Source organism: Neovison vison, chromosome 10, assembly GCF_020171115.1.
Source record: "Neovison vison isolate M4711 chromosome 10, ASM_NN_V1, whole genome shotgun sequence".
Classification (NCBI taxonomy): Eukaryota; Metazoa; Chordata; class Mammalia; order Carnivora; family Mustelidae; genus Neogale; species Neogale vison.
In genome coordinates, this window is record NC_058100.1 from 49,062,580 (window position 1) to 49,074,810 (window position 12,231).

Consider the following 12,231-nt stretch of genomic DNA (forward strand, 5'->3'; position numbering starts at 1 on the left):
GGGGGCATGGCAGTTGTGCTAAGGGGGAAGGAAGTTCATCACTCAGCATGAACCATGCTGACATCACAGTGTTCTGCAGAATCAACAGTCCTTACAGTACAAGCAATGTCAAGGGGCAGAGAGGCAGCACCTGTGTGCCAGCAATGACCCCGGAAAAGAGGAGGAGAATTTATACCCAGGTTATAGCACTGTCTCCAATCCCTCCCTCCTATCCAAATACCTCCTCCTTCTCAAGTTCACTTAATTCCAGAAAAATTAAATCTCTCTCTGTCCTTGAGCATGACAACAATTCAGATTGCTTCTTATTATTGAGAGATTTGCAGGGGCTAAGATTTGAGGATGAAAGCAATTTGGAAAAAGGCTTAATCCTGCCTTATGAAGGAATTGCTTATTTTAAAATTTAGTTTTAGGTGGGTTTTTTTTTCCTTTTGTTTTATAGAGAGCATGTGAGCAGGGGTGGGAAAGTGGCATAGGGAGAGGGGAGAGAATCTTAAGCAGGCTCCACACCCAGTGTGAAGCCCAGTGTGGGGCTTGATCTCAGGACCCTCAGTCATGCTTAACTGGCTGAGCCACTGAGGCACCCAGGTGGGTTTGTTTGTTTGTTTGTTTTTTCAATTAATGTAGAGTCATTGTAGAAAAATCAGGTAAATATATAAGCAAAAAGATCAACATTAACAATCATCTTTAATCCTGTAACCTGGAGGTGACCATTGCCACCATTGAGGTATAGAAATGCAGTTTTAAGAAGGCAGTATATGGCAGTGAAAAATGCATCAATCGGAAGTCATAAATCTGGGTTCTTTTTTTTTTTTCTAAAGATTTTATCTATTTATTTGACACACAGAGAGAGATCACAAGTAGGCAGAGAGGCAGGCAGAGAGAGAGGAGAGAGGAGGAAGCAGGCTCCCCACTGAGCAGAGAGCCCGATGCAGGGCTTGATCCCAGGACCCTGGGATCACGACCTGAGCCGAAGGCAGAGGCTTTAACCCATTGAGTCACCCAGGCACGCCCTAAATCTGGGTTTTAATTCCAGTTCTCTCCTCATCTGCTGAATGTCATACATCTTAGCTGAAAAAATTACATGTTGAACTTGACCTTCTATTGAGGTGAAAATAAAAGAGCATGAATGTTGTTGCACAGAAATGAGCATATTTATCTCCTTTTTCTTTCTTCCTTTTGGTGAAGTATCAAAATGCTTGGCGATCCCAGCAGAGCTCAGTGCTCAGAGCAGGGAGATTCAAAGGAAGAGTCTGAGTTGACACTTCTGAAATGAGTCAGGGAGGAGAGAAGTCCAGGGATTCTCTTTGGTTTTAGACTTGCTCTGGGAGAAGCACAGGGTTCATCACTGCCCTAAGTAATGGTAGGGCTGGGATGGGGGGTGCATGGTCTATAGGCCCCAGGGAACTGTATTTAGTCACTTTTAATGTTGCTCCTCATACTTCAAGGCTGCAGTCCCTGTATGCTGGGGGCAGCAGGGTTCATTCCAGCTCCTGCACTCATCTCCCCAGTTGTTTCTGGCAGCTGTGAATGGCTGCCAGTGGTCAGGGCAGGAGGAAGATGAGAAGCACTGATCCAGTAGCAATGCGAGGTTGGAAGTGGCACATATGAGGACACGTAGCTCCACTTAAGGTCCCGTCTGGGATGCTCAGGCCCCCCACCTTGGCCAGGCACCAGCACTACATGTTGTTCATTAAAACATGAACATCCTGATCTCGGGCTTTGAAGATAGGAATCACCAAACCAGACACAGCCCACAAGTAGCTGAGAAGGAAGCCAAAGGTGGTGAATGATTAGCAGAACCGGCAGACAGCTCCAGGGTCTGTGGACAATGAGTGCCTGGACAGCTGTTTCATGAGGGAAAGACCACTTGACCACAGGAGCCCCTGGAGGTTCTTCATGTGCTGCCTGGTCCACACTGTTCCACACTGAGATGCCCCTCAGACCTGCTCTACCCTCCACCCCCCATGTCTGATATGAAATGCTAGAATGAACAAAAAGGTCTTTAGGAATTCAGTAAATAATTTGCTACTGCTGTGGATTCTACTGAGTATAGCAGGGCACATAAAAAAGTATATGACATAGCTCTTACCCTCAAAAAGCTTACAATTTAGTTGAAGGCATATACCTGTGCGTATACACACACACACACACACACACACACACATAAAATAGCCATCAGAGACTCTTTGGACTAACTCTGTTTCATAGAAATCAAATATTACATGTAATTTTAAATTTTCTAACAGCACATTGAAAACACAAAATGGTGAAATTTTTAATGAGATTGTTTTTACCCAATATATCTAAAATGTTATTGCAACATGTAATTAATATAAAAACTATAAATAACGTATTTCAGATTCCTCATTTGATACTAAGTCATCAAATTCCAGTGTTTATTTTCTACCTACAGCACACCTCAGTTCAGACAGGCCATATTATGAGCACTCAATGGCTCAATGAGTCAGTAGCTACCATATTGGATTGTGCAGATTTTGACAGTATGGAATGACATGTTAGGTGAATTTTAAAGTTTTAGTGAAAAGAACAGATCCCGGAGGAGGTAGAAGTTTGGTCAAAATGGCATCTAGCAGGGCCCCTGGGTGGCTTGGTTGGTGAAGCATCTGCCTTTGGCTCAGGTCGTGGTCTCTGGGTCCTGGAAAGGAGCCCTGCATAAGTCATCCTGCTCAGCGGGGAGTCTGCTTCTCTCTCTCCGTCTGCCCTTTCGCACCACTCATTCCCCCTCTCTCTCTCTCAAATAAATAAATAAACTCTTTTTTCAAAAAACGACATCTAGAGAACTACACTATAAGCTTCTTTTTTTTATTTTATATTTTTATTTTTACTTTTTTTAAAATTTTTTATTTTTTATAAACATATATTTTTATCCCCAGTGGTACAGGTCTGTGAATCGCCAGGTTTACACACTTGACAGCACTCACCAAAGCACATACCCTCCCCAATGTCCATCACTATAAGCTTCTTAATAGCTGTGGGGTTTTAGTGTGGTGTCTTCCAAAAGCATCTTTTAATTTATCTCCTTTCTTTTTAGGAGGGATATCATCATCATCATCAACATCAACAAAAGAATGATTGCAACTCACCTTGCTGCAAGGCAGAAATACACCACAGGAAGAAAAATCCAGAGGCTGAGAACTCAAGAAGAACCACACAGGACGTGGGTCCATGGAAATATGCACAAGGTCAGAGATAGCCCATCTGTTCATGGGCCAGACTTTCATCTTAGTTCAAGTAATGGTTACTAAGCCCTGGGGTTTGTCATTGACTTACCAAAACAAGGCTCACAGGAGATGGAAAACAACATTCTAATTTCTCAGTTTGAAAGGATATATGTTCTTTATTTCTCTTGGCACGCCAGCCCATAATTTTCCTCTTTGAATTTTTCTAGAATGTGAGCTTTATACCTCATTGCATAATTATGACTTAGGTTTCGCAGTTTATATACGCAATTTCAGGTACTTTTCAATGATCACATTTCAGTGGGGGCAAATTTCTTTTTCTTCTGGAAACGTTTGGCGAGGTGGAAGTATATACTCACCTTATCTCTGTTATACCTAGTCCTTCCTTTATGACTGTGCGACCAACTCATAACCATGGCTAAGGATAGAGCTTGAAGGACAGACCCTGGGCCTGTTTTTCCATAGATCATTTCTCTACACCAGATATGCCTGCCCAGGTTAGGAGTTAACCTTTGCTCTCTCTTCTTCAGAATTCTTAATTCTATAATTTGGGAACCCCACGGTAAATTTCCAAATTCCATGTGCGAGATTAGTTTATCTCGTTTCTGTTTAGGAAGGATATCATCATCATCACTGAATACTCTTGCTCCCCTCCCACAATGTAGTGTGGTTCTGGGACCACACTTCCCAGCCACTCAGTGACTGCGTTTGCCCAGCAGACTGTGTGTGGAAGTGATGTACACCACGTCAAGACAGGGCCTCCCAAAACTTCTGCCTATTTTTCAACCTTTCCTTTTCCATATTTACTGGCTGATTATGTAGACTGTGAGGTACTAGAGAAGCACAAAGTCACCAGATGGGAGGAGTCATATCTGAAAGACCAGGTGGAAGGCTTATAAGCATGGGAGAAATAACCTTCTTTTGTGTTAAGCCAATACGATTTAAGGATTTCTCTGTTTTAAATCCATTAGTTGATTTTGTATGCCAGGCCTCCAAGAGGCCCCTGGAAGCTCATGTAATTTTAAACTTGGCCATCCATCAACTTTGATGTGATAAACCACCTGAAAGGTTAAGTTGATTTCTTCCGACCAGTTCTCTCCTCTTCCTTTGGTATGTCAAAGTCTAGAATTATTCTCATGGGCCCTGTCCAAGCCACTGTTTCAGGAACCCCAGAAATTAAGTTCACAAAGGGTGCCTTGTGATATAGACAGAGAGCAAAAGAACTTGATGGTCCTGAAGTTTCTCATTCTCACTAGGATTCCTGCTTCATTTTTGGTTACAACCTTTCAGCAATGGGCCACACATTTTTTTTTTTTAAAGATTTTATTTTATTTTATTTTTTTTTTTTTTAAGATTTTATTTATTTATTTGACAGAGAGAAAGATCACAAGCAGGCGGAGAGTCAGGCAGAGAGAGAGAGAGAGAGAAGCAGGCTCCCGCCAAGCAAAGAGCCCGATGCGGGGCTCGATCCCAGGACACTGAGATCATGACCTGAGCCGAAGGCAGCGGCTTAATCCACCGAGCCACCCAGGCGCCCCTGGGCCACACATCTTAATGAGATACAATGTTTCTCATCACTGACCAGTGCTGGGTACACCTTCACCCAGAACGAATACCAGCTATATTAGTTTTCTATTTTTGCATAACACATTCACATAAATATAGGAATTTAAGTGAACCACTTATTATCTCAGTTTCCTTGGATCAGAAATCCAACATGGGTTTGCTGAGACTTCTGCTGGGAACCTCACCAATGCTGAAATCAGGCATTGGCTGGCACTGTGATTCTGATCTGAGGTTCACGGTCCTCTTGCAATCTCATTGACTATGGACAAAATTCAGTTCCTTGCAGTTTTGAGACTGAACCTATTGTTTTGTTGCTGACTGTCAGCCAGGATGGCTCTCAGCATCTACAGGTTGCTCAGGGTTCCTTGCCATGGGACCCCACAGGAAGATCACAGCATGGATGTTTGCTTTATTTTAGGCCAACAGGAGTACATCTCCTCAATGATTTACCTTCTAAAGACTACACCTGACAAAGTCAGACAATCCAGGACAATCTCTCTTTTCAGTAATTCAGACTCAACCAATTAGTAACCAATCTTGGTCATGATAATCCGTTATATTCACTGGTCCCATTTGAGGGGAGGGGATTGTACAGAGTGTACGCCAGGGTCAGGAATCATGGGAGCCATCCTAGAATTCAGCTTACCACACCACCCAGTCCTCCTTTCCATTCCTTATTATAAGTTGCAATTTAATCGTGTACATCTTTGTTTCTTTCTCCTTGTTGTATTGCTAATCCCTGCATAGTACCTGTAAAATAGTAGCCATTTAGGATTTTTTGATAACTTAATTTAGTCCTTTGGTTGCCTTGATTGAATTTGGAAAATCCCCTTATTACCACATGTTTACAAATTAGTCTCCTTTGTTGTATGTTCATGTTTGTGAAATCCAGTTGTAGTTTTTCTGTTGTCACTATTCTGAATATCTGAGCATGAATTGTATTTAAGGATTCTAGCCTCCTGGGCAAATTGCTCCACTGGTGTTTCAGAGAGGGTCCCCACAGGAAATAGATGGCAACTCAAATTGAGATAGTTCAAGGAGGGTTTCATAAAGATACCGTGTATGCAGATGTCAGCAGGGTAGAAGGAGACCATAAGGGAGAACTGGGTAACAGTTGGAGTTGTTGTTAACTCTAGACCCCAAGGGACATAGAACAGGAGAAGCTCTGGTATAAGCAAGGACAGTGTAGTGGATTGAAAGGTGGCCCCTACGAAGATATTTCTAAGTCCTGACCCCTAGGACCTGTGAATACGACCTTATTTGACAAAAAGGTCTTTGTGAATACAATTAAGGATCTTGAGATGAAAGCATCTTGGTTTTAAGGTGGGCTCTAAATCCAGTGACAGGAAACCTTATGAGAAAGTCTGAGGAAGATTTGAGCCACAGAAGCGCACAGAAGAGAAGACAATGTGAAGATGGAAGCAGAGATTAGATTATGTATCTACAAGCCAAGGAATGCCAAGGACTGCCAGCAGTCATCAGAAGCTAGGGGAGAAATACAGGACAGATTCTCCTGAGAGCTTCTAGAAGGAATCAACACCTTGATTTTGGACTTCTGGCATCCAGAACTGTGAGAAAGTAGATTTCTGTCTTAACCCACCTTATAATTTTTGGTCATTTTTTATGGTAGCCAGGAAAATTGATACTGATGGTGTCCTGGGGCAGGGTACTGCCAGCCTGAGGTGACTCCAGAATCAGGAGCTAAAAGAATAAAAACCTTAATCTCACTCTTATCCCTCGTCCTCCTGGGGCTTGTCATTGACCAAAGGCTGCCTGAAACCAAAGGATAAGGAGCTCAGTGATGTGCCACAGACCAGAGCAGTCTCCTGCGAGAGGGAACAGGATATAGGTGAAAGGTGGATTTGGAGGGGCAAACTGAAGACATACAGCACATCTCTTTTTAGATTATAGGAAGGGTACCCATAAATCCCAGTGTGTCTGTAGTAGTTTGATTTTTACCTGTTGTCCCAGTACAAATATTAATTTTGCCTTTTTCTTCCCTCAAGTATCCAGGTTTGAATGATAAATTAATATAAGGTCACATTAGTTATAGGTTAAAATCCGATTGAATTAGTATTCAAATCATGAGTTTTCTGTAGGATATGTTAAGTGAAGTTCACCGCACCATTAGGATACCATCTCTCCTGATTGCCTTGTGGTCCTGACCATTCTTGGCAGGTGCAAGGAGAAAAATTAAGACCTTCTGAGGTCAACAAGAACATACCTGTCTCCAGAATCTGGATAGTAACCAGCCCACATTTTTTTGGAGTTAGCTTTTTCACTTCATCTTGGAGATCTGGATGTCAGGACATTCAGATCTCCCCTGTTCTTTTTAATTCCTGTATAGTGCTCCATAAATTATTTAATAATTTCACTACTGGTGAAAGTTTATTAAAGTTCTTGATAGAAAAAAAAAGTGCTTCAGTGACCATTCTTGTATATGCTCTTTATATAGATGTATGAGTATTTCTAGACTAGATGCTATATCAGAGTTCCTAGCTACAGACAATTTAAGAATCTATTCTGGCAAGTTTAAGAGGAGGAATCTATTTAAATAGATAAGTTAGTTCACAAAATGGGCTTAGGTTGCTCTTTTTGGCACTAACCCCAGTACTATGGGGCAGAACCAGTATAATGATGAACATAGGTTCCTATCTTTGCCACTACTCCTCTGCAAAACAGAAACCCCACGCACAGCCAATTTCCTTACATTGCTTACTTGTGTGTTCGAGTCTTATGTAGGTGTGTCTGTACCCTAGCTAGCCCCAAGGGAGAGCAGGGATTAAATATAAAAATCTACCAAAAAGGCAGGCCTGATAATGTGGAAATTGTCCAAAATGTTGGGAGGCTCTTTCAAAGATGGCATTAGGCTTATATGACAGATGTCCACTGCAGACAGCAAGAAATGGAATTGTTTGCTTGGCACACTATGCCAAACTGACTTCAAGGAAATGTAGACAGTGTATGATAATTCCCTAGATCTCCTTCCCTACATCTTCTCCAGCAATAGGTAGTATTATTTCCTTAATACTTTGGATGATTTTTGACAACTTGACAGTGAAAAAAAAAGATCCTACTTTTTAAAAATCTGATTTTTCTTAAAATTGGTTAGACATGTGACGTCAACAATAGCAGGAGCGTGTAGAAGGTCAGGGCCAGGGAACCTTTTTCTAGAAGCACACACCTCTGAGGCAGCAAGGTCTTGCTCATGACATCTACACAGCCATTGAGGGTGAGGAGGATGAACATGGTGAGGTGCTGCCACTCTTTGATATAGAAATCTCAGTGCATTCTTGTCCATGAGTACCATCGCATCATCAAGACAAGACCACATAAACTGCTAAGATGGAACCAATCAACATCTTCAGCAAACCTCCATAGGATATTTTCCACAGCCTGGCCCATATTCCTTTATTCTTGGGGGTGGTGGTGGTGGTGCATGAAGGATAGAGGAGTGAGTCATTGACTATCATGGTCTTAAAGACCGCTGTGGCCTGATACAGTCCATAAGAGAAATGACATACGTAGAAATGACATACAAACTTTCCCATGAAATTACAGGTCTGTTCTACTACAGACTGAAGACCAAAACTCAGGATCTCTCTTCTCTCCTCTCCATTGAGGGCCTTTCAAATTTTGGACTGCATATTCAGAGCTAACTTCTACCTACTTTTATCATCTTCTTCTGCCCACTGCTCTCAGAGAGAATGCAAAGTTCGGGACAGGAGCCTATACTTTGGGTGATTTGAGTCTCATTGTTGTTCCATTCCATTCTAGTACACTGGGAACAAACTGACGTCTGCCAAAAAGAAAGGAAGGTGAATATTTCCTAGTATGCACCTGTGAGAATGTATGCTCTCATGAGCTCTGTGTTTGGACTTTTGAGATGCTTTTGGTCATACTGTCTCTCTCTCTCTCTCCCATGGCCTGCTTTCTTCTGCTCCTGTCTAGTGCTTAGAGGAGCAGCACTTAGAGGAGTGGTACGTGAACTGGAGACTAACCAGAAAAGGCCTGGGCTACTCACAAATATTTGTGCATCTTTTAAGAACCCGTACTCATAACTTTGGCCATATTTTGAAAGCAACCATATTCTTTCCAGACATGGAAGTTTATAAATTGTAATTTACTATGTGTCTAATACATATAGGTAAGGAAAGACCTAAGCATGAGATGATAGCCAGCAGCATGTAAGTCAATGCCTCAGGGCAAGAGTCTTCCTTTAGAGGGGATGATAGAGAACAAGGTATAGAGAATGTGAGGCAGGCCTTTGGCACACAAGTGGTTCTGGAAGAGGTATATGGAATAGGACTTACTCTGAGAGTGATAGGTGTGTGGAAGAGGAGGAAGTTCATCACTCGAAGTGAAGGATGCTGACCTCACGGTTTTCTGCATAATGATTTGTCCTCAGGCTGGAGCAGTGCTCTGGGGCCGAGAGGCAACATTTGTATGCTCACAGCACCCCCAGTGGCAAGGAGAAGTGGTGACACCCAGGTCACAGCACAGAGTATGAACCCTCACAACCTATCTCCCTTTCCTACCACTACTTAATAAATAGCAGGAAAAAATCCAATCTGTCCATGCCCTTGGGGATGAAGGCCTTTTCTTAGCAGTGGGAGAGTGAGGATTTGGATGTAAAAGTGCTGTAAAGAGAGAGAGTTACAGGAGGAACTTGACTTAAGTTAAAGTTAAGTTAAAGTTAATTTCAACTTTCCTTTCTTACACAAGTGTGGCGTACACTGGCCAGCATTTCACTATATTCATTTCCTTTTCTTCCTTTGGGCATTGATAAACTACATTTCCTGCCCTGCCTTGCAGTTAGATGTAGCCTTGCAACTGAGTTCTAGCCAATGCGGTGTAAATGGAAACGATACCGATGACTTCCTGGCCTCACCCATAAAATCCTCCTTCACATACTCTTCCATGTTACTTTGCTTCCTCTGGCTTTATTCAGAATATCATAAATTACCATATGCTGTTAAGGATGGAGGATCCCTAGGAGGGAAGGAATAGGGTCCCTGGGTTACTCCTCCTAGGGAACTATATATTGTTCAGGAACACTCCTTTTGAACTATAAATAAACAAAGAATGAACTGTTTTTCTTGAGCAATGGAAATTTTCACATCTGTTTGCTATTGTAGCTGGAAGACCCAAACAAATCCAAAATGAACACATAGCCTTTATAGAAAAAATTTAGAAAAACACATAAGCAAAATGAGAGAAAAATAAGCACCTGCAGTTCCAGACCTGATGAGAACCACTGTTAACATTTTGCTGTAATATCTCAGCTTGGGGAGAAAAATGCCTGGAAATTGAGAGACCGGGATTCCAGTCCCAGTTTCCCCCAATTGACTTCTGGCTTCTCTGTTAAAGAAAAGAAAGAACTGTCGTCTGTGTTCTCTAAATGGAGAGGTGAAGTGTGGGAATAGATGGGGAGGAGGAGAGAGGGAAGCACTTGGGGGTTTTGCATAGAAAGGAATGATTTTGTCACCCACAAGTTTTCCTTTTTAAGTGGTCAAAACACCCAGGAAACTTCAAAGAGTTGAGTGCTCAGGGAGAGGAGGTACAGAGGGTATGACATTGTCATAGAGTAGACTAGGAGGAGAAATCTCTGTGGTTATTGCCTTGACCCGCCAAATTGTTGAGCTTCTCTGAGAGGAACTGGCCCTCGGTACAGCAAAACCCATTGCTCTATTAAGTTTTTACCATCAGCAAAGAGCCAGTGTATGTTCCTGAGTAGCCCAGCTCCACCTTGAATGGACTGCAGGTATCAGAAGAAACTATTTGGGGCCACTAGTAATATTATCTCCACCACTTCAGTGCTGTGGGTTTAATGGACATAGTAGAGGTTGAGCAACAAGCAGATAGCATTCATTGCTTGGCCACTGCATTTATCTCCATGTCTGGCCGCTCCTGGCAGCTGTGAAGCAGTGCTCAGGGCAGGAGGAAGATGAGAAGCACTGATTCAGCAGCAGTGCGAGGTTGGAAGTGGCACAGATGAGGACAAGTAGCTCCACTTAAGGTCCCGTCTGGGATGCTCAGGCCCCCCACCTTGGCCAGGCACCAGCACTACATGTTGTTCATTAAAACATGAACATCCTGATCTCGGGCTTTGAAGATAGGAATCACCAAACCAGACACAGCCCACAAGTAGCTGAGAAGGAAGCCAAAGGTGGTGAATGATTAGCAGAACCGGCAGACAGCTCCAGGGTCTGTGGACAATGAGTGCCTGGACAGCTGTTTCATGAGGGAAAAACCGCTTGACCACAGGAGCCCCTGGAGGTCCTTCATGTGCTGCCTGTTCCACACTGTTCCACACTGAGACGCTCCTCAGACCTGTGCCCCCACCCCCGTTCTCAAGGATCCTCAGGCACAACCATTGACACTTGTCTGGTGTGAAATGCCAAGGTGAGCAAGAATGTCCTCAGGAAGCTAGTGAACGTGAATTAACTAAATGCAGTGAGATCATCTTGTCCTCATAAAGCTTACAGTGTAATTGTGTAGTACACACAGACAGAAAATATACAAATAGATATTAATTACAAAATTAGTTAGAATTAGAGAATGGGTTGTCTATAGAGTGCATTTTAGAAGATTTCATGGACAGGAGTTGTTCATGGGGAAGGTTCAAGTTTAATCAGAATCATTCCTAGATGTGTCCTAGAAAACTGCCAGTAACTCAGGGAATGTTCTAGAGTCAGATTCTTTCAAAAGCCTTTATACCAGTTTTCAAGGAATCCTTCATTTCTCTTACCATTACAAGATAGGTACAGCTAAGAAACCAGGGTAACATATGGGTTCTAGAGTGGTTGGGCCAATCAAGTGCTTGGCCCACCAGGCTCTCCATTAAGGGCACTTAGGGATGCCTGGGTGGCTCAGTCAGTTAAGCGTCTGCCTTCAGCTCGGGTCATGATGCCAGAGTCCTGGGTTCAAGTCCCAATCCAAATTGGGCTCCTTGCTCAGCAGGGAGCCTGCTTCTCTCTCTCCTGCCACTCCTCCTGCTTCTGCTTGTGCTCTCTTTGACAAATAAATAAAAAAATCTTTAAAAAAAAAATCAGGGGCACTTATAGGAGGAGTAATTCTGTGACAGGACCAGAAAATAGGTGAGGCTGAGAACTTTGACTTCCTCAGTTCCTTTGAACCTGCCTTTCTGATGGAGGAAACCCCTCCTCCCTTCCAAGAGAAGTCTTCTTCTACGTGAACACCTTTCAGTGTCTGCACCAGGGAGAGTTCTGTCCAAGGGGATCTCAGTTTCTGTAGGACCCACTTCCAACACACTTAATACCGCCATGCCCATAACAAGAGTAGATTTCAATATAGTCCAGACAAGGATGTATAAGACCTTGTCTGAAGTGGGAGAGAAAACCAATAAACCCAAAGAGTTACAAGTCAGTATTGGCAAGAGTGTGGGGAGCACGGATATGAATAAATTCTAAAGATGTTTGACCATGTAAAGTGAGATTGGATA

At 42.8% G+C, this 12,231-nt stretch overlaps 1 protein-coding gene across 1 annotated transcript in view; it reads left to right on the top strand.

Annotated features, from left to right (window-relative positions):
- Positions 1–3,120: 3,120 nt before the first annotated feature.
- RGSL1 (regulator of G protein signaling like 1) overlaps positions 3,121–12,231 on the top strand; it is a 118,119-nt gene continuing 109,008 nt past the window's right edge. Inside the window, exon 1 of the mRNA XM_044267244.1 lies at positions 3,121–3,203. Within this exon, the coding sequence (XP_044123179.1) occupies positions 3,187–3,203 (17 nt within the window). The 5' untranslated portion in view covers positions 3,121–3,186. The remainder of the gene's footprint in view (positions 3,204–12,231) is intronic.